This window comes from Pan troglodytes, chromosome 2, assembly GCF_028858775.2.
Source record: "Pan troglodytes isolate AG18354 chromosome 2, NHGRI_mPanTro3-v2.0_pri, whole genome shotgun sequence".
NCBI lineage: Eukaryota > Metazoa > Chordata > Mammalia > Primates > Hominidae > Pan > Pan troglodytes.
In genome coordinates, this window is record NC_086015.1 from 142218456 (window position 1) to 142241916 (window position 23461).

General features: G+C 40.5%; 1 protein-coding gene across 1 annotated transcript; it reads right to left on the bottom strand.

The window, feature by feature from the left end:
• Positions 1 to 12376: 12376 nt before the first annotated feature.
• Positions 12377 to 14300, bottom strand: PRR23B (proline rich 23B). Its single transcript, NM_001246621.1, is given in 1 exon segment — positions 12377 to 14300. A coding segment is annotated over 1 exon segment (798 nt). The 5' UTR covers positions 14002 to 14300; the 3' UTR covers positions 12377 to 13203.
• Positions 14301 to 23461: the final 9161 nt, after the last annotated feature.

Genomic DNA, 23461 nt, shown 5'->3' on the forward strand with positions numbered 1-23461 from the left:
AGAACAAGAGCGAGGTGCGGAGGTGGGGAGGTGGGGAGGTGGAGGGGTGTCTTTGTGTCTGTAGGGGAAGGTTCCTTGGATGTGTTCGTGGGACCCAATGGCGGTAATTGCTTTTATCTTGGTTAAGAAAAGAAAAGCCAAAACACAATTTCAAAAACTGCTTGCTTACTTTTATAAGTAGCTTACGTCTCAATGTCTCTTCTAAGATTTTCCAGGAATATATGAAAAAGAGCTTTAACTCATACTCACTGCTCTTTCCCCACCCTTTCTACGTGGTTCTAAAAAGTTCTTTCATTTCTGATAGAAAGTAGAAATGAAAATTTTGCTTTGATAAGTAAACTTTAATTTTTGTGGGTACATAGTAGGTATATATATTTATGGGTTATATGAGATACTTTGATACAGGCCTGCAATACGTAGTAATCACATCATGGTAAATGGGGTATCCATCCTCTCAAGCATTTATCCTTTGTGTTACAAACAATCCAATTATACTCTTTTAGTTATTTTAAATTGTACAATTAAATTATTATTGACTATAGTCACCTGGTTCTGCTATCGAATACTAGATTTTAATTCATTTTTTCTATTTTTTTTGTACCTATTAACCATTTCTATTTGCCCCCACCCTCACTACCCTTCCCAGCTTCTGGTAACCATCCTTCTACTCTCTCCATATGTTCAATTGTTTTAATTTTTAGCTGCCATAAATAAGTGAGAACATGAGAAGTTTGTTTTTTTGTGCCTGACTTATTCCACTTAACACAATGACCTCCAGTTCCATCCATGTTGTTGCTAATGACAGGATCTCATTCTTTTTTACGGCTGAATAGTACTCCATTGTGTATATGTACCACATTTTCTTTATCCATTCATCTCTTGATAGATAGTTTGGTTGCTTCCAAATCTTGGCTATTGTGAATAACACTCCAGTAAACATGGGAGCACAGATATGTCTTCAATATTCTGCTTTTCTTTCTTTTGATTATGTACGTGGCAGTGAGATTGCTGGATCATATGGTAGCTCTATTTTTAGATTTTTGCAGAACCTCCAAACTGTTCTCCGTAGTGGTTTTTACGAGTTTACATTCCCACCAACAGTGTACGAGGGTTCCCTTTACTCCAAATCCTTGCCAGCATTTGTTATTTCCTGTCTTTTGGATAAAAGCCATTTTAACTGGGGTAAGGTATCTCACTGTAGTTTTGATTTGCATTTGTCTGATGATCAGTGATGTTGAGCACCTTTTCACATAGCTGTTTGTTATTTGTATGTCTTCTTTTGAGAAATATTTATTCAGTTATTTTGCCCATTTTTATATTGGATTATTAGATTTTTTTCCTGTAGAGTTGTTTGAGCTTCTTATGTATTCTGGCTATGAATCCCTTGTCAGATGAGTAGTTTGCAGATAATTTCTTTCATTCTCTTCTGTTTGTCGATGTTTCCTTTGCTGTGTAGAAGCTTTTTAACTTGATGTGATCCCATTTGTCCACTTTTGCTTTACTTACCTGTGCTTGTGGATTATTACTCAAGAAATCTTTACCCAGATCAAAGTCCTGGAGAGTTTCCCCAATGTTTTGTTATAGTAGTTTTATATTTTGAGGGTTTTTTTTTTTTTGACAGAGTTTTGCCCTTGTTGCCCAGGCTGGAGTGCAATGGCGCGATCTCGGCTCACTGCAACCTCTGCCTCAGGGGTTCAAGCGATTCTCCTGCCTCAGCCTCCTTAGTAGCTGGGATTACAGGTCTCAGCCACCATGCCTGGCTAATTTTTTTTTGTATTTTTAGTAGAGATGGGGTTTCACCATGTTGGCCAGGCTGACCTCGAACTCCTGACCTCAGGTGATCCACCCACCTTGGCCTCCCAAATCCTCTGCTGGGATTACAAGCATGAGCCACTGCACCCGGCCATATTTTGAGGTCTTAAATTTAAATATTTAATTCATTTTTATTGATTTTTGTATATGGTGAGAGATGGGGTCTAGTTTCAGTCTTACGCATATGGATATCCAGTTTTCCCAGCTCCATCAATTGAAAATCAGGATATTGAAGAGATATCTGCTCTCCCATGTTTGTTGGAGTATTATTCGCAATAGCCAAGATTTGGAAGCAACCTAAGTATCCGTCAACAGAGGAACGGATAGAGAAAATGTGGTACATATACACAATGGAGTACTATTCAGCCATAAAAAGGAATTAGATCTTGTCATTAGCAGCACTGAGTAGAGATAGAATGTGTTGGCCAGGGGTGGTGGCTCACACCTGCAATCCTAGCATTTTGGGTGGTCAAGGTAGGCAGATTCCTTGAACAATTTAAAAAATTATTATTAAAAAAGAGATATAATGTGTTTGCCATATTTTTCTGCTGTTCTATTTCATCTGTTGTGTTTTTTCTTTTTTTCTTTTTTTTTTTTGAGATGCAGTCTCGCTCTTTTGCTCAGCCTGGAGTGCAGTGGTGCAGTGGTGTGATCTTGGCTCACTGCAACCTCTGGGTCCTGGGTTCAAGTGATTCTCATGCCTCAGCCTCCTGAGTAGTTGAGATTATAGGCGTGTGGGATTATAGCCATGCCTGGCTAATTTTTGTATTTTTAGTAGAAATGGGGTTTCACCATGTTGGCCAGGCTGGTCTTAAACTCCTGACCTCAAGTGATTTGCTCACCTCGGCCTCCAAAAGGGCTGGGATTACAGGTGTGAGCCACTGCTCCTCGCCCCCGTGTATGTTCTTAGCAGCTTTGTTGAAAATGAGTTCACTGTAGATGTATGGATTTGTTTCTGGGTTCTCTATTCTGTTCCATTGGTCTATGTGTCTGTTTTTATGCCAATACATGCTGTTTTGGTTGCCATAGCTTTGTAGTAGAATTTGAAATCAGGTAATGTGATTCTTCCAGTTTTATTCTTTTTGCTCAGGTTAGCGTTGGCTTTCTGGGTCTTTTGTGGTTTCATAAAAATTTTAGGATTTAAAAAAAAATTTCTGTGAAGAATGCCATTGGCATTTTGATAGGCATTGAATTGAGTCTGTAGATTGCTTTGGGTAGTATGGACATTTTTAACAATATTGAGTCTTCCAATTCATAAACATGGAGTATTTTTCCACTCTTTTGTGTCCTCTTCAATTTCTTTCATCAATGTTTTATAGTTTTCATTGTAGAGATGCTTCACTTCTTTGGTTCAGTTAATTCCTAAGTATTTAATTTTATTTGTGGCTATTGTAAATGGGATTACTTTTTTGATTTTTTCTTCAGATTGTTCATTGTTGGCATTTAGAAATGCTACTGATTTTTGTATGTTGATTTTATATCCTGCAACTTTACTGAATTTGTTTATCAGTAGTAATAGTTTTTGTGTGGGGTCTTTAGGTTTTTCCAAACATAAGATCATATAATCTGCAAACAAGGATAATTTGACTTTTTCTTTTCCAATGTGGATGCCTGTTATTTCTTTCTGTTGTCTGATTGCTCTAGCTAGGACTTCCAGTATTATGTTGAGTAACAGTGGTGAATGTGGGCATCCTCATCTTGTTTCAGCTCTTAGAGAAAAGGCTTTCAGTTTTTCCCCATTCAGTATGATACTAGCTGTGGGTCTGTCACATATGGCTTTTATTGTGTTGAAGTGTGTTCCTTCTATACCCAGTTTTTGAGAAGTTTTTAATCATAAAGGAATGTTGACTTTTATTATATGCTTTTATAGCATGAATTGAAATGATATGGTTTTTATCTTTCATTCTGTTAGTATGATGTATCACATTGATTGATTTGCATATGTTGAACCATCCTTGCATCCCTGGGATAAATCCTAGTCGATCATGATGAATGATCTTTTAAATATAATGTTGAATTTGGTTTGCTAGTATTTTGTTGAGGATTTTTTGCATCAATATTCAACAGAGATATTGCCCTGTAGTTTTCTTTTTTTGAAGTGTCTTTGGCTTTGGTATCAGGTTAATACTGGCCTCATAGAATGCATTTGGCAGTATTCTCTCCTTCTGTATTCTTTGGAATAGTTTGAGTATGACTGGTATTAGTTATTCCTTAAATGTTTGGTAAAATTCAGCTGTGAAGCCATTGGCTCTCAGACTTTTTTTTTTTTTTTTTTTTAACTGGGAGACTGTTTATGATGGCTTCCCTGTCATTACTTGTTATTGGTCTGTTCAGGTTTTGGATTTCTTCATGGTTTCATCTTAGTAGGTTGTATGTACCTAGGAATTTATAATTTCCTCTGGATTTTCCAATTTATTGGTCTATAGTTGCTCATGATAGCCTCACTAATGGTCCTTTGAATTTCTGCACTATCAGTTGTAATGTCTCCTTTTTCATCTTTGATTTTATTTGGTTCTTCTCTTTTTCTTTTTTTGAGATGGAGTCTCACTCTGTCACCCAGGCTGGAGTGCAGTGGCACGATCTGGGCTCACTGCAACCTCCGCCTCCTGGGTTCAAGTGATTCTCCTGCTTCAGCCTCCTGGGTACTGCTGGGACTACAGGCGTGTGCCACCATGCCCGGCTAATTTCTTGTATTTTTAGTAGAGATGGGGTTTCACCGTGCTAGCCAGGATGGTCTCGATCTCCTGACCTCGTGATCCATCCATCTCGGCCTCCCAAAGTGCTGGGATTACAGGCGTGAGCCACTGTGCCAGCTGGTTCTTCTCATTCTTAGTTAGTCTGGCTAAAGGTTTATTAATTTCTTTTATCTTTTTTAAAAGCCAGCTTTTCATTTTGTTGATCTTTTGTATTTTTTTTTCATTTCAATGTCATTTAGTTGTGTTCTGATTTTTATTTCCTTCTACTAATTTTCAGTTTGGTTTGCTCTTGCTATTGTAGTTCTTTAGGATGCACTTGCTGGTCGCAGTGGCTCACGTCTGTAATCCTAGCATTTTGGGAGGCTGGGGTGGGTGGATCACCTGAGGTCAGGAGTTTGAGACCAGCCTGGCCAACATGGTGAAACCGTGTCTCTACTAAAAATACAAAAATTAGCTGGGCCTGGTGGCATGTGCCTGTAATCCTGCTACTTGGGAGGCTGAGACAGGAGAATCACTTGAACCTGGGGGGCAGATGTTGCAGTGAGCTGAGACCGTGCCATTGCACTCCAGCCTGGGCAACAAGAGCAAAATTATGTCTCAAAAAAAAAAAAAGATGTACTGTTAGGTTAATTATTTGAAGTTGTTCTTTTTTGATGTATGCACATATAGCTATGAATTTCCCTCTTAGCACTGCTTTTGCTGTATCCCATAGGTTTTTGTATGTTGTGTTTCCATTATAATTTGTTCGAAGAAAATTTTCAATCTCCTTCTTAATTTTTTCATTGACCTACTAGTCATTGAGGAGCATGTTGTTTAATTTCCACATGTTTGTATAGTTTCCAAAATTATTCTTGTTATTGATTTCTAGTTTTATTCCATGTGGTCAGAGAAGATGCTTGGTATTATTTCAACTTTTATGGAATGTGTTTAGACTTGTTTTGTGACCTAACATACAGTTTATCCTTGAGAATGATCCACATGTTGAGGAGAGGAATATGTATTCTGTAGCCCTTGGATGAAATGCTCTGTAAATATCTATTAGATCCATGTATTCTATAGTGGAGATTAAGCCCGATGTTTCTTTGATGATTTTCTGTCTGGAAGATCTGTCCTATGCTGAAAGTGGGGGGTTGAAATCTCCAGCTATTATTGTATTGAGGTTTCTCTGTGTCTTTAGCTCTGATAATATTTGCTTTATGTATCTGGGTACCCCACTGTTGAGTGCATATATATTTAAAATTGTCATATCCTTTTGCTGAATTGACCCCTTTATCACTATATAGTGACTTTCTTTATCTCTTCTTACAATTTTTGTCTTGAAATATATTTTGTCTGATATAAATATAGCTACTCCTGCTCTTTCTTTGGTTTCCATTGGCATGGAATATCTTTTTCCATTCCTTCATTTTTAGTCTATGTGTATCTTTATAGGTGAAGTGTGTTTCTTGTAGGCAACAGATTATTGAGTCTTCTTTTATTTTTGTTTTATATCCATTCAGCCACTCTGTGTCATTTCATTGGAATGTTTAGTCCATTTACATTCAGGTTATTATTAATTAGTAATGACTTACTCCTGCCATTTTGTTATTTGGTTTCTGGTTGTTTTGTGGTCTTCTCGTCCTTCTTTCCTTCCTTTCTGTTTTCCTTTTAGCGAAGATGATTTTCTCTGGTGGTATGATTTAATTTCTTGTTTTTATTTTTTGTTTATTTGTTATATGTTTTTCGATTTGAGGTTACCCTGAGACTTGCAAATACAATCTGATAATCTATTATTTTAAATGGATGACAACTTAACACTCATTTCACAGACAACAAGCAAACTAACAAGCAAAAAAAAAAAACTCATAAAAACTTTACATTAACATTGTCCCTCCACTTTCTTTTTATTTTATCTCTTTGTTGATGTCTTGAAAAGTTGTTATAATTTTTATTTTTGATGGATTCATCATTTATTCTTCTACTTAAGAATAGTTTACACACCACAATTACAGTGTTATAATATTCTGTGCACTTACTATTGAGTTTTGTATAAGAAATTACCATGGGCTGGGCGCGGTGGCTTACGCCTGTAATCCCAGCACTTTGGGAGGCCGAGGTGGACAGATCACGAGGTCAGGAGGTCGAGACCATCCTGGCTAACACGGTGAAACCCCATCTCTACTGAAAATACAAAAAATTAGCCAGGCATGGTGGCACGCGCCTGTAGTCCCAGCTACTTGGGAGGTTGAGGCAGGAGAATTGCTTGAACCTGGGAGGCAGAGCTTGCAGTGAGCAGAGATGGTGCCACTGCACTCCAGCCTGGGCAATGGAGCGAGACTCCGTCTCAAAAAAAAAAAAAAGAAATTACCAGATAATTTCTTACTGTTCATTGACGTTCTCTCTCTTTTTTTTTTTTTTTTTTCTAGATTGAAGAACTCCCTTTAGCATTTCTTGTAGGACAGGCCTGGTGTTGATGAAATTTCACAGCTTTGGTTTTTCTTTTCTTTTCTTTTTTTTTTTTTTTGAGATGGAGTCTCACTCTGTTGCCCAGGCTGGAGTGCAGTGGCACAGTCTCAGCTCACTGCAGCCTCTGCCTCCCGGGTTCAAGTGATTCTCCTGACTCAGCCTCCCGAGTAGCTGGGATTACAGGTGCCCACCACCACACCCAGCTAATTTTTGTATTTTTAGTAGAGACATGTTGGACAGGCTGGTCTCGAACTCCTAACCTCAAGTGATCCGCCTGCCTTGGCCTCCCAAAGTGCTGGGATTACAGGCGTGAGCCACCACACCTAGCCAGCTTTGTTTTTTCTAGGAAAGTCTTTCTCCTTCATGGTTGAAAGATATTTTCACCAGAGATACTATTCTAGGGTAAGTTTTTTTTTTTCATTCAGTACTTTAAATTTGTCATGCCACTCTCTCTCAGCCTTTAAGATTTCCACTGAAAAGTCTGCTGTTGGAGCTACATTATATGTTATTTGTTTCTTTTCTCTTCCTGCTTTTAGGACACACACACATACACACATACACACACCCAGACACACACACATACACATATATTTTTTAGACAGGGTCTTGCTTTGTCACTTAGGCTGGAGTGTAGTGGCACAATCATGGCTCATGGCTCGCTGCAGCCTTGAACTGCTGGGCTCAAGTGATCCTCCTGCCTCGGTCTCCCAAAATGCTGAGATTACACATCTGAGCCACTGCACCTGGCCGGGATTCTTTCTTTACCCTTGATCTTTGGGAGTTTGATTATTAAATGCCTTGTGGTATTTGACAGACATCCTTGCAGTTTAAGATGAGACTTTTAAAATAAATTATCTCCTAATGATGACTTGAGCCCTTCCACTCAACAGGAGAATCAGCAGAACCTGTAGGATCTTATTTGGAATTGACATTCTCTATTGTAATTTTGTTCCTATTTATTTTTAAATTTTCTTTTTGTTTCACTGGAAAGATGATGCTCAGTTTTAAACATTAAAAGTGTACAAGTTGCGTTGTTACAATAAAACTAAATGTGTACACACACACACAATTTTAAGTTCTTAATTGAAAAATAACAATTGTAATAATTATGGGGTAAAATGCGGTGTTTTCATAAGTGTATAGATTGTGGAATGATTAAATCAAGCTAATCAACATACCCATCATCCACATACCCTTTTTTTTTTTTTTTGGTGAGAACATTTAAAGTCTCTTTTAGGAATTTTGAAGTATATAATATGTAATTGTTTACTCTAGTCATCATGCTGTAAGATAGATCTCAAAAACTTTTTCCTCCTGTCTGACTGAAACTTTGTACCCTCTGACCAACATGTCCCCATTCCCCCCACACCCCTCCCACCTCTGGTAAAGCGCATTATACTCTCTACCTCTATGAGTTTGACTTTTTAGAATTTCACATATAGGTGAAATAATTTTTTTTGCTTATTTTAAAAAGATGGCATTATTAATTGAAAAATTCCAAGTCAAAACAGTTGTTTCCCACCAATACGTTGCTGCTATTATTCCACTGTCTTCTGGATTCATTTTTTGCTGCTGAGAAGCCAGTTGTCTAATTGCCTTGTCATTGTAGTGGCCTTCTCTTTTTGCGTATTAAAAAATCTCTTTGACTTTGGTGTTTTGTAGACTTTACAATAATCTTAAATGTGTTTTTATTTTTATTTATCATTTTTGAAAGTTGTTATGCTTCCTTAATGAGGGCACTATACTATGCCCAGAACTATGTATGTTCTTAGAAATATCCTTGTTTTTTCCTCTCTGGGGCACTGAAAGCCTTGCCACCTGTATCTGCCATAGGATCATAAAGATTAATGTATTCATGCCTTTTACACTTGTTCATGGTGGGAATCCGTTCATCTCCCATATCCCAGATTGAAATAATAAAATTCTCAATACATGGCATTACTACCTCCTACCTTTCTCCATTTGTGTTCTTTGATTTTGGATTATGAGCTTAGAATCCCTTTAGGATATCTCCAAGAAGATTTTTAACACTGGGTATAGGGTATATTCTTTTCAGAGAATGTGAGGAGAGAGTTAGTTTAATTTTTGCCAGGCTCACCGTCTATTAGGGAACATCTTAAACTAAACTCTCAGCTTTTCCTCCTAAAGCAGATTGTGTTTTATTCTACTTGGAGCCAAGACCGATAAATGCAAAGCTGGGACTTTTTTCAGGGCTGTCCACTGGATTTTCTTTTTTCTTTTTCTTTTTCTTTTCTTTTCTTTTTTTTTTTTGAGTCGGAGTCTCGCTCTGTCGCCCAGGCTGGAGTGCAGTGGCGCGATCTTGGCTCACTGCAAGCTCCGCCTCCCGGGTTCACGCCATTCTCCTGCCTCAGCCTCCCGAGTAGCTGGGACTACAGGCGCCCGCCACCTCGCCCGGCTAATTTCTTGTATTTTTAGTAGAGACGGGGTTTCACCGCGTTAGCCAGGTTGGTCTCGATCTCCTGACCTCGTGATCTGCCCACCTCGGCCTCCCAAAGTGCTGGGATTACAGGCGTGAGCCATCGTGCCCGGCGACCACTGCATTTTCTTTTCCCCATAAATGGGCCATTAAAACCAAAACTCTAGGTAACCATGGATTGTTAGGTACTCTCAAGGAAACTTTTGCTTTAGCACTCACTGGATTCTACCTCTCTGGATTCGTGATTTGTCATCATTTTTGGCTTTGGAGAATTTCTCTTACATTTTGTAAGCTGTGCTTTGACTTTAAAAATATTAAAATAATTTTCTCCGTCACTTTCAAGAGTGTTGTTTAGAGGATTTTTGGGACTGTTTAGTTTGCATATTGCTGAAGATGGATGTCCTTTGTTACTTCTAGTGCAGGGTATCAGTCTCTTGCAATAGAAGACACAGTTTTGGAAACAGGGCTAACCGTTTCTCTTCAGAATGACCAGATAATTAGGTTGGGTCTTGTGACTGATTAACTGCTTTGTTATAGGGGGAGGACAGAGAGATAATTGAGTTGTGGTGGCAATTGTGGGCAAGATGGTAGTACAGGGGAATTCCATCTACTGAAGGCAGAGAGCATTGCTAGGAAATATTAAACCGTATTACCTACAGATATCTACTTTCAAAAGAAAGATACAAGCTTCCAGGGATCAGAAATGGAGTAGAAAACCCAATCTCTGACTGAGTAGCTGATATTTTGATGACTCATGGTACTGGGACTAAACTATATAATGGCAACTGGGATTTCTGCTCCTTTGAGGGGGCTAAAATTTGGCTCACTGCCAATGTTCAAAGGTTGAAGAGGCACTAACCACTGTTGCATGGTTGTGCCTGTAGTTGATCAAGGAAAGACAAACTGAAACTTGGAATGAGCCTCTGTGTAATTGATTACACCTGTGACTTTCCAGAAAGACAAGTTACAAGAGTTCCAAAGCCCCAATTCTAAATGGTGGTCATGGGAAGACTAGGAAGTGGAAACTATAAGAATTATAAATATGGGATTCAGAAGATGAATTCCCACCCAGAGTGTGCCCACTAATGAAAATTACTAAGCACGAGGCAATCTAATGTGATTAAAAACAAATAATGAGAGATTTTACCTGTGGGGAAATTGAATCAATTTAGCTATTAAAGTTAAAAAATTTTCAAAACATAAATGATGGAATACCTTCCATGAACAAACTAGAAGTTTATGATACCAAGTGGGAAGTTTTGAAGCAAAAATCTTGAGAAAAAATCCTGAAAAAGAAATTCTTTGAAATGAAAACTTTCTTATAGAAGTATAAACAGAATAACAAAAAACAAAACAAAACAAACAGAATATTGTAAGCAGTCAACCAGAGTAGTTAATTGGATTAAAGAATAAAGGAAGTTGGGGCCGGGCGTGGTGGCTCACTTTTGGAGGCCGAGGTGGGTGGATCACTTGAGGTCAGGAGTTCAAGACCAGCCTGGCCAACATGGTGAAACCCCGTCTCTACCAAAAATACAAAAAATAGCTGGGTATGATGGCAAGCATCTGTAATCCCAGCTTCTTGGAAGGCTGAGGCAGGAGAATCGTTTGAACTCAGGAGGCAGAGGTTGCAGCGAGCCAAGATCGGGCCACTGTACTCCAGCCTGGGTGACAAAGCGAGACTTCATCTCAAAAAAAAAAAAAATACAGGAAGTTCGATTTGACAAGGTGTACATACACTCACAAACATACGCGTATATTAAGATATCAAGATGTTATGAGCCAGGGGAGATTGATTGAGCAGTGCCATTATATATCTGATTGGATTTCTTCTTTTCTTTCTTTCTTTCTTTTTTTCTTTTTTTTTGGACAGAGTCCTGTTCTGTTGCCCAGGCTGGAGTACAGTGGCACAATCTCAGCTAACTGCAACCTTCGCCTCCTGAGTTCAAGCAATTCTCCCACCTCAGCCTCCCAAGTAGCTGGGATTACAGGTGTGTGCCACCACGCCCAGCTAATTTTTGTATTTTTGGTAGAGACGGGGTTTCTCCATGTTGGCCAGGCTGGTCTTGAACTCCTGACCTCAGGTGATCCACCCACCTCGGCCTCCCATCTGATTGGATTTCATGGGGATATAGGCAATATTCCAAGAGATGAAACTTAAGATTTTGTGGTATTTCAGGCAAGAAATAGTTTCCAATATTGATAGTTAACTAAATTCTATGAAGCTAAATGAAAATATAGTCTACCCCTAGACACATTATAGTAAACTGTAGAACACCAAAGGCAAATCAACATTTTAAAAAATATACTAAAATTGGCCAGATGTGGTGGATCACACCTGTAATCCCAGCACTTTGGGAGGTCAAGGTGGGTGGATCACTTGAGCCCAGGAGATCCAGACTAGCCTGGGCAACATGGTGAAACCCCGTTCCTACAAAAAATACACTTGAGCCTGGGATGTTGAAGCGTCAGTGAGCCGTGATTGCACCACTGCACTCCAGCTTGGGTGACAGAGTGAACCCTGTCTTAAAAACAAAGTCTTTCTCTCTCTACACACACACACACACACACACACACACACACACGAACAGCCAAATTACATATAAAAGGACTAACAACTTGATTGACAGAAGACATCCTGCAACAACAAAAAATGGCAAAACAACGGGCTAATATCTTTAAAGTACTGTAGTTAAATATCATTTTAAAATTAAGAATGAAGGTGTAATTAAAACATTTACAGTCAATTCTAAGAAAGTTTATCACACAAAAACATGCTCAGACTTACAGAAGCAAGATAGTTTATCACACGTAAGACACAGTGGAAAGAAATATTAAAGGATATTCTTCACAAAAAGAAAACTGAAGCTACAGTGAAGGAGTGGAATGTAAGAATAAAAATGTAGGAAATAATTGGTAAGGCATAGTGGTAGATCTGAATAGTTATTGATGTTTTTAAATAAAATAAAACCAGCTTGTTGACATCAGCTTTACCAGTAATCTTTTATCTCCTATATAAAAATATGAGGCAACTACAGTAATAAACTAACATTTTAAAAGTTAGAAGTTTGGTTTACATGAGAAAAAACTCAGGGTAGATTTTAAAAGGTATAAAATAATGTGGAATAGCAGGAATGCAAACACTTTCCATTGGGTGAAATCACCAGATTAACAAATTAAAAAAAAATACATAACACAATGCATGCTGAAAACATCTGATAAAATTCAACACAAATTTTCATTTAGAATTAGAAGACTAGAAGAAAACTTCAGCAGGATAAGGGGTTCCTAGGAAGAAGCAACATACAGTCTTGTATAGTAAGCATACTATTTGGCAGTTTCCTTGGAGAGCAGTTGGAAAAACCCTGAGAAAAGCCATGGCTAAGTCTTCCAAAATTCATGGGAAAAAAATACAAGGTAACTAACAACGTAAGAGATCTGGTGATTTCTTGGTTTGGGGAGAAACGGGAGTGGCAGTATGATGCTGGAGAAAGACTGGAATTTGAGAGAAACAACTGATGCAAAACGAGGGAGAATGAAGGGATCTGAATATGATCTTGTAAAGAAGCCCAGAAATCTGGACACATTTTCTGGTATCCTTGCGCAGATTTTCTATTTAAAGATGAGGTCTAGAATATGCCTTTTCTTGCTGACGTCTTCATCTCCTCCTATCGGTAGTGTGCAGCGAAAAAGCAATTGTCCGAACACGCGGTGCCCAATTTCCAGGTTGTTGGATACTCAATGTGAGATTCCCGCAATCCTAGAGGGCCTCCAGCAGAGCGGCCAGGATTGTTGTGTGTACGTGGGGGTAGGAGTCTATGCCTGGAACAGGCGTCTCCGGGCCTTGCACGGAGGGCGTTCCGGGAGCGGCGAGCGCGCGTGGGGACCTGGACTCCCCACGCACGGAGAGGGAGGTAGAGGTTGGAGAGGTGAGCTGGGGACAGGCTCCAGAAGGCGGAATTCCAGGTCAAAGATGGGGCGTGGAGAGCGTCTCTCTGAACTGGGGTTGGGGGCCAGAGCACAGGGTTCTGGGATGGGGCCCTCCCGGTAGGGGATGAACATACTTCTAGAGGAGGGGTAGAGCCCAGCGGCTGAGCCGGTTGGGGAGTCCATCCGGAGCTCCGGGAACTCGGGGTCCGCATCCTCCTCGTAGGCCTCTTCCTGGGCGGCGATCTCTGAGACAGATGCGCAGAATTCCAGCTCGACGACGACGTCCTCCCTGACAGCGCCCAGGAAAACGTCCACTTCCAGCCCGGCAGACGAGTCGTGCTGCGCTCCTGAGCGTTCGTCGACGGAGCTCAGGAGGACCTCTGGGATCAGGATGAGGGTGTGTCCACCGAGAGACACTCGCAGGATCGACGTTGGTGCGGGCTCCAGCACCAGGTCGACGTCGTCCAGGGGCACACGCAGGGCACAGCCCGCGGCCAGGACCACTATGGAGGTGAGCGCGTCCACGGCCGGGTCCCCCGCCGGGTCTTCCAGGCTGGGTGCCGCGCGGGGTTCGGGGCCCGCGGGCTCCTCCAATCGGAGGCGCTTGGCAGGGCCGGGTCCTCCTGGCTGCTGTCCCCACCAGGGCTCAGGGAAGGCGCTGGGGCTGCGGGGCCGGCTGACCATTGCCTCGACGGTGCTGTGGACGGCGCTCCTGGGCCTAGCAGCGGACGTGGGGAGCGCGGCGGTGAAGTCCTCTTTGAAGTAACAGATGTCGGTGGTAGGGGAGGCTGGTTGGGGCGAGCGGGGCGCAGGACCGCGCGACGCGGGGCAAGTCCTCGGAGCTCCAGGGGCGCCTCCTGGGGGACCGTAGTCTGGGCTGCTGGTGGTGCCTCGCCGGCCACCGGGCTCAGCTTAGCTCGTTGGACCCTTGGGCCTTCCTGATGCAGACCCGGATGCGCATTGCAAAGCCAATTATGTTGTAAATGACGGCAGCGGAACCGAAGTCGCAAAATGTCACGCAATGCTCCGCCCCCTGGAGGACCCGCTCTAGAGGCGGAGGTATCCGTGCTGTCCAGTATCCGTGGCTATAATTGGTCGGACACGCTGCGGAAATACTCTTACAGGCCTCTAGGGGGCAGAAAGATCAGTATAACTTATTCAGAAAAAATGATACAACTGTAATAGAATTTCAAAGATGGCTCGCCTTTAGAACTCATGTTTTCTTGTGATTTCAGGGATTCTAGAGAAAAGACCACTCAGATCTCTCCGACCCATCCAAATGCTACATACAATTCCTTTAATGCTACTAAATTATTTCATTTTAGGAGTATTCAGAAAATACAGATTTCTACTTGGGAAAATTGATTTTAAAATTCTAAGTGAAGCTGGGAGTAGTGGCTCACGCTTGTAATCCCAGCACTTTGGGAGGCTGAGGAAGGCTGATCGCTTGAGCCCAGGAGTTCAAGACCACTCTGGGCAACTCGGTCCCTATGAAAAATTTAAAAATTCAAAAATTAGCCTGGCGTGGTGGTGCGTACCTCTGGTCCCAGCTATTTGGGAGGCTGAGATGGCAAGATCGATGGAGCCCGGGAGGTCAAAGCTGGAGTGAACCGTGGTGGCGCCACTGCACTCCAGCCTGGGCAACAGAGTGAGACCCTGTCTAAAAAAAAAAAAAAAAAAAAAAGTGAAACATTTGTGAATAGTTTCATCCTGAAAGTTAAAAAGTTATAAAATTATTAATCATTAAAATTTAAAACAATATTAATAAAATTATTTTTTTCTTTTCTTTTTTTTTTGAGACGGAGTCTCGCTCTGTCGCCCAGGCTGGAGTGCAGTGGCGCGATCTCGGCTCACTGCAAGCTCCACCTCCTGGGTTCACGCCATTCTCCTGGCTCAGCCTCCCGAATAGCTGGGACTACAGGTGCCCACCACCGCGCCCGGCTAATTTTTTTTGTATTTTTAGTAGAGACGGGGTTTCACCGTGTTAGCCAGAATGGTCTCGATCTCCTGACCGTGTGATCTGCCCGCCTCGGCCTCCCAAAGTGCTGGGATTACAGGCGTGAGCTACTGCGCCTGGCCGTATAAAATTAATTTTTAAATTGAACACTTATATTTCCATGATTCTTGAATTTTTTTTTTTTTTTTTTGACAGAGTCTGACTCTGTCTCCCAGGCTGGAGTGCAGTGGTGCAATCTCAGCTCACTGCAGTCTTGGCCTCCCAGGCTCTGGTGATCCTCCCACCTCAGCCTCCGGAGTAGCTGGGACTACAGGCCTGTGCCATCATACTGGCTATTTTTTTTGTATTTTTAGTAGAGGCAGGGTTTTGCCATGTTGCCCAGGCTGGTCTTGAACTCTTGGGCTCAAGCGATCCTCCCTCATCGGCCTCTCAAAGTGCTGGGATTACAGGTGTGAGCCACTGCATCTGATCTGAGCTTTTTTTTTTGAGACGGAGTCTCACTCTGTCGCCTAGGTTTGAGTTAAGTGGCACGATCTTGGCTCACTGCAACTTCCGCCTCCCGGGTTCAAGCCATTATCCTGCCTTAGCCTCCCGAGTAGCTGGCAGTACAGGCACTTGCCACCACGCCTGGATGATTTTTGTATTTTTAGTAGAGACGAGGTTTCATCATGTTGGCCAGTGTAGTGTCAAACTCCTGACCTCAAGTGATCCGCCTGCCTCGGCCTCCTAAAGTGCTGGGTGCTGCGGTTACACTGTGGCCAGCCCAGAGTTTTTTGTTTTGTTTTTTTTTTTGAGACAAAGTCTTGCTCTTGTCCCCCAGGCTGGAGTGCAATGGCGCGATCTCAGCTCACTGCAACTTCCGCCTCCCGGGTTCAAGTGATTTTCCTGCCTCAGCCTCCCGAGTAGCTGGGATTACAGGGACTTACCACCATGCCCGTCTAATTTTGTATTTTTAATAGAGAGGGGGTTTCACCTTGTTGGCCAGGCTGGTTTCGAACTCCTGACCTCAGGTGATCCACCCGCCTCGGCCTCCCAAAGTGCTGGGATTACAGGCGTGAGCGACCATGCCCTGCCAGTCCTGAGTATTTTAAAAAACGATCTTCTTCATTCTTCACAACACCTGAGGCTCAGTGGTAAAGCAAATTTTTCTTAAAAAAATAATTTAAAAAATTTGTGTGGGTATATAGTAGAGGTATATATTTATAGGGTACATAAGATGTTTTGATACAGAAATGCAGTGTGAATAAGCACATTATAGAAAATGGGGTATCCATCTCCTCAAGCATTTATCCTTTGAGTTACAAACACACCAGTTACACTCTTTAAGTTATCAAATAGTAGGTCTTATTCATTCTTTGTGTTTTTTTTGGTATGCATTAACCATCCTCACTTCCCTGGTAAAGCAAATTTTTCAAAATCAAATACCCAGGTTGTGTTGGATGTGGGAATCAAATGCACAGATATAGCTGGCTTTAAATCAAAGACTCTTTCCTGACACTTTTATGAGGAAAGTAGGAGTAGATCACTAATTGGTACTGTGTATGCCTTTCAGATTAACAGGTAATACCCCTTTCCCCATTCTTTTTTCAAAATGGCTTTCCCTGCTTACATTCACGTGAGCAGAGTATGTTTCCATTTCACTAAATCTTTGCAAGCATTTCTTATTGCCACATTCTTAAATCTTTTTCAAGCTATTGTAGTAAAATGCTATTTCATTTTGCATTTCTGATTACCAATAAAGTGAACCATTTTTCCTTTTTTTAAATTATACTTTAAGTTCTAGGGTACATGTGCACAACGTGCAGGTTTGTTACATATGTATACATGTGCCATGTTGGTGTGCTGCACCTATTAACTCGTCATTTACATTAGGTATATCTCCTAATGCTATCCCTCCCCTCTCCTCCCACCCCTTGACGGGCTCCGGTGTGTGATGTTCCCCTTTCTGTGTCCAAGTGTTCTCATTGTTCAATTCCCACCTATGAGTGAGAACATGTGGTGTTTGGTTTTTCGTTCTTGCGATAGTTTGCTGAAAATGATGGTTTCCAGCTTCATCCATGTCCCTGCAAAGGACATGAACTCATCCTTTTTTATGGCTAAAGTGAACCATTTTTTCATATGCTTATTTACTATTCTTGTATCTTCTTATTTGAAATGCTCCTATCTTCTATTTTTTTACTTTTAAAAAACTCAGGTTCACAATATTGTATACCAGTTATTCATCAGATATATGTGTAGCAAATATCTCTGTCATTCTCCCACAGTTTTTGAAGACATTAGCACCTGATTCACTATTATTCCCAGCCAATCTACTTCTGATATAATTTGTGGTAATTTTAATGTTTTCATAGATTTTTCCCCCTGAAGTCCTAGCCTCTTAGTTCACAATTTTGTTCTGCCTCCTACCTCACTGACTCATACCCTTGACTTTGTTGTTACCCCAAGTTGTAATCCCTTTATAATCACAATTTCAACATTTTATTATCACAGCACCACCTTCTAACTTTCTAACTCAGTTTTTAAAAATATCCAAATTTATCCATTTTTCATTCTCTCTGGAAAAATCCTTTTATCCTACCATCTTTTAATGGAAACTGATATCATCAGGTTCTCACTTCCCTCTTTACTGGGAACTTAAATTCCACGGACAGCCTTGATAATCATTGTCATATTTATATCTTCATCTTTCTTTCCTGTCTACTGCTTTGCTGGTTAAATCTATCTGCCTACTCAGTGCCCTTACTTGTATGGCTGAATGTGTCTGGAGAAAAACACTCAATCTCTTTGACTAGTCTCACTTTATAATCATGATCACCAACCTCCAGTGGGTTCCTAATGCTGCCAAGTGATCTTACTATATTGCTCTAGTCTATTCATTCTCTCACTCTTCCAGATGAATATTGCTTGCTTTCTGTTTTCTTCTCAAGCCTCCAATACCTAATCTCTTATTTTCACTTTTAAATGATCACCTTACTTTCTTTTCACTGAGACAATAGAAGCAATCTGAAGATATTTTTCAAAATTCCCATAATCACATCGGCCCATATAGTTGCATCAGGACTACATATTCTCTCTTCTTTCCTGTTCCCTTAGATAAATTGTTCATGGTCCTAGCAAAGGCCACCCCCTCCACTTGTGCAGTTGATTTAATCTCATCTTGCCTTCTCAAGAACATTACTTGAGTAATTCTGTCTCTGTCCTGGATCATCAAATTTTAGCTATCTCATCAAATTTTAACTACTGAATCAGTATCTTCAATATATAATTTGAGAGGAAACCTCTTCTGTGTTAAGCAAAAACTCTTGACTTGACTTAAACTCCTCCAGTTTCTGCACCAACTTTCTCCTTCTATACCCAAACTCTTGAGTTAGTCAACAATACTTACATTCCCCAATTTCCTTCCTCCCATGCTCTCTTGAGCCCATTCTAATCAGACTCCTGTCTGTGCCAGTCATCTATAAACCCTCTTACTAAGGTCACTAATGACCCCTATATTATTACATCCAATGGTTAATTCTCAGTCCTCATCTTGCAATCACTCTCTCCTTTAAACATTTACCCCCCTGGCATCCAAGATCTTTCACTCTCCCAGTCTGTCTTTGGCATCTTCTTATTTTTTCCCCTCATTCTGAAGGTTGGAATATCCCAGGAGCCAGTTCTTGGCCTTTTTTTTCCTGTCAACTTTCACTCTTTTATGTTAAACACCATCTGTATATTGGTGACTCTCAGATATGTGTGTCCCTCCTGTACCTCCCCTATGAACAAACAATTGCATTGTCAACGTTTTCTCCTGAATATCTGTTAATTTGAAACACATGTAGTTTTCATTTTTATAGGTCAGAATAGTTGAATATTTCTCATTTTATATATTTCAACATAATAATAGGCGGTTCAAACGTTAGGTCCAAATTCGAGCTCTTCGTATTTCCCCAAACCCAATTATCTCCAAATATTAACCATCACAGTAATCGGTAACTCCATCCTTCCTTTTGCTCAAACCAGAATTTTGGAATTAAGTGTCCTTTCCTTTGGAAAGGAGTGTCTTCCTTTCATGCTCCATAGCCATTCCATCAGGACGTCCTAGATCATGCCACTTCCTACCATCCCTCCAACTACCACCCTACTACCACTTTTATCTCTTGAGTAAATTACTGTAGAAGCCTCCTAAATGGTTTCTTTGCATCTCTCCTTTGTCTCTTTTCCAGCTAATCTCCATACAATAGCTAGAGTTGTTCTGTTAAACCATACGTAAATTATGCCACTCTGCTCAAACACCTCCAATTCCATTCAGGGTAAAAGCCAATGTTTTTATATGGGCCTATAGGTTGTGCTTGGATCTCTCACTCCTATTATCTGTCAGAGTTTATCTTCTATCACTCTGTCCTTTGCTCTCTGGTTTCTATGATTTTCCTAAAAATTGACAGGCATACTTACAGATTTTGCAATTGTTCTTCTCCTGCCTAGAACACTTTACATCTCTCTGAGTGTTTCCTCACTTCCTTCAGACCATGTTGCCAGCAGCTCAATTTCTGAGGTTTCCCCAGAGCACACTATCTAAGATGGCAATCCCTGACCCTTCTACCTCCCCTCCCTACCTTAATTTAATCCTTAGCACTTATCAGTATTTAACATGTGGTGCATTTTATTCATTTATCTTATTTAATTTAATTTAATTAATTTATTTTTATTATACTTTTAAGTTCTAGGATACATGTGCACAATGTGCAGGTTTGTTACATATGTATACATGTGCCATGTTGGTGTGCTGCACCCATTAACTCCTCATTTACATGAGATATATCTCCTAATGCTTTCCCTCCCCCCTCCCCCCACTCCACAACAGGCCCCGGTGTGTGATGTTCCCCTTCCTGTGTCCCAAGTGTTCTCATTGTTCAATTCCCACCTATGAGTGAGAACATGTGGTGTTTGGTTTTTCGTTGTTGTGATAGTTTGCTGAGAATGATGGTTTCCAGGTTCATCCATGTCCCTACAAAGGACATGAACTCATCCTTTTTATGGCTGCATAGTATTCCATGGTGTATATGTGCCATATTTTCTTAATCCAGTCTATCATTGATGGACATTTGGGTTGGTTCCAAGTCTTTGCTATTGTGAATAGTGCCGCAATAAACATATGTGTGCATGTGCCTTTATAGCAGCATGATTTATAATCCTTTGGGTATATACCCAGTAATGGGATCGCTGGGTCAAATGGTATTCCTAGTTCTAGATCCTTGAGGAATCACCACACTGTCTTCCACAATGGTTGAACTAGTTTACAGTCCCACCAACAGTGTAAAAGTGTTCCTATTTCTCTACATCCTCTCCAGCACCTGTTGTTTCCTGACTTTTTAATGATCGCCATTCTAACTGGTGTGCAATGGTATCTCATTGTGGTTTTGATTTGCATTTCTCTGATGGCCGGTGATGGTGAGCATTTTTTCATGTGTCTGTTGGCTGCATAAATGTCTCTTTTGAGAAGTGTCTGTTCATATCCTTTGCCCACTTTTGATGGGGTTGTTTTTTTCTCGTAAACTTGTTTGAGTTCTTTGTTGATTCTGGATATTAGCCCTTTGTCAGATGAGTAGATTGCAAGTTTTTTCTCCCATTCTGTAGGTTGCCTGTTTGCTTTGATGGTAGTTTCTTTTGCTGTGCAGAAGCTCCTTAGTTTAATTAGATCCCATTTGTCAATTTTGGCTTTTGTTGCCATTGCTTTTGGTGTTTTCGACATGAAGTCCTTGCCCATGCCTATGTCCTGAATGGTATTGCCTAGGTTTTCTTCTAGGGTTTTTATGGTTTTAGGTCTAACATTTAAGTCTTTAATCCATCTTGAATTAATTTTTATATAAGGTGTAAGGAAGGGATCCAGTTTCAGCTTTCTACATATGGCTAACCAGTTTTCCCAGCACCATTTATTAAATAGGGAATTGTTTCCTCATTGCTTGTTTTTGTCAGGTTTGTCAAAGATCAGATGTTTGTAGATGTGTGGTATTATTTCTGAGGCCTCTGTTCTTTTCCATTGGTCTGTGTCTCTGTTTTGGGACCAGTACCATGCTGTTTTGGTTACTATAGCCTTGTAGTATAGTTTGACATCAGGTAGCATGATGCCTCCAGCTTTGTTCTTTTGGCTTAGGACTGTCTTGGCAATGCGGGCTTTTTTTGGTTCCATATGAACTTTAAAGTAGTTTTTCCAATTCTATGAAGAAAGTCATTGGTAGCTTGATGGGGATGGCATTGAATCTATAAATTACCTTGGGCAGTATGGCCATTTTCACGATATTGATTCTTCCTATCCATGAGCATGGAATGTTCTTCCATTTGTTTGTGTCCTCTTTTATTTCGTTGAGCAGTGGTTTGTAGTTCTCTTCGAATAGGTCCTTCACATCCCTTGTAAGCTGGATTCCTAGGTATTTTATTCTCTTTGAAGCAATTGTGAATGGGAGTTCACTCATGATTTGGCTCTCTGTTTGTCTGTTATTGGTGTATAAGAATGCTTATGATTTTTGCACATTGATTTTATATCCTGAGACTTTGCTGAAGTTGCTTATCAGCTTAAGGAGATTTTGGGCTGAGACAATGGGGTTTTCCAGATATACACTCATGTCATCTGCAAACAGGGACAATTTGACTTCCTCTTTTCCTAATTGAATACCCTTTATTACTTTTTCTTGCCTGATTGCCCTGGCCAGAACTTCCAACACTATGTTGAATAAGAGTGGTGAGAGAGGGCATCCCTGTCCTGTGCCAGTTTTCGAAGGGAATGCTTCCAGTTTTTGCCCATTCAGTATGATATTGGCTGTGGGTTTGTCATAAATAGCTCTTATTATTTTGAGATATGCACAACTACATGGAAACTGAACAACTTGCTCCTGCATGACTACTGGGTAAATAACAAAATGAAGGCAGAAAGAAAGATGTTCTTTGAAACCAATGAGAACAAAGACACAACATATCGGAATCTCTCAGATGCATTTAAAGCAAGTGCTTTCTCTTGTGGGCATTTAGTGGTATGAATCCCATCAATACCTAGTTTATTGAGAGTTTTTAGCATGAAGGCTGTTGAATTTTGTCGAAGGCCTTTTCTGCATCTATTGAGATAATCATGTGGTTTTTGTCTTTGGTTTTGTTTATGTGATGGATTACATTTATTGATTTGCGTGTGTTGAACCAGCCTTGCATCCCAGGGATGAAGCCCACTTGATCGTGGTAGATAAGCTTTTTGATGTGCTGCTGGATTTGGGTTGCTGTTATTTTATTGAGGATTTTTGCATCGATGTTCATCAGGGAGATTGGTCTAAAATTCTCTTTTTTTTTGTTGTGTCTCTGCCAGGCTTTGGTATCAGAATGATGCTGGCCTCATAAAATGAGTTAGGGAGGATTCCCTCTTTTTCTATTGATTGGAATAGTTTCAGAAGGAATGGTACCAGCTCCTCTTTGTACCTCTGGTAGAATTCGGCTGGGAATCTGTCTGGTCCTGGACTTTTTTTGGTTGGTAGGCTATTAATTATTGCCTTAATTTCAGAGCCTGTTATTGGTCTATTCAGGGATTCAAGTTCTTCCTGTTTTAGTCTTGGGAGGGTGTATGTGTCCAGGCATTTTTCCATTTCTTCTAGATTTTCTAGTTTATTTGCGTAGAGGTGTTTATAGTATTCTCTGATGGTAGTTTGTATTTCTGTGCGATCGGTGGTGACATCCCCTTTATCATTTTTTATTGCATCGATTTGATTCTTCTCTCTTTTCATCTTTATTAGTCTTACTAGCGGTCTGTTCTGTTGATCTTTTCTTAAAATCAGCTCCTGGATTCATTGATTTTTTTGACGGTTTTTTGTGTCTCTATCTCCTTGAGTTCTTCTCTGAATTTAGTTATTTCTTGACTTCTGCTAGCTTTTGAATGTGTCTGCTCTTGCTTCTCTAGTTCTTTTAATTGTGATGTTAGGGTGTCAATTTTAGATCTTTCCTGCTTTCTCTTGTGGGCATTTAGTGCTATAAATTTCCCTCTACACACTGCTTTAAATGTGTCCCAGAGATTCTGATATGTTGTGTCTTTGTTCTCATTGGTTTCAAAGAACATCTTTATTTCTGCCTTCATTTTGTTATTTACCCAGTAGTCATACAGGAGCAGGTTGTTCAGTTTCCATGTAGTTGAGTGGTTTTGAGTGAGTTTCTTAATCCTGAGTTCTAATTTGA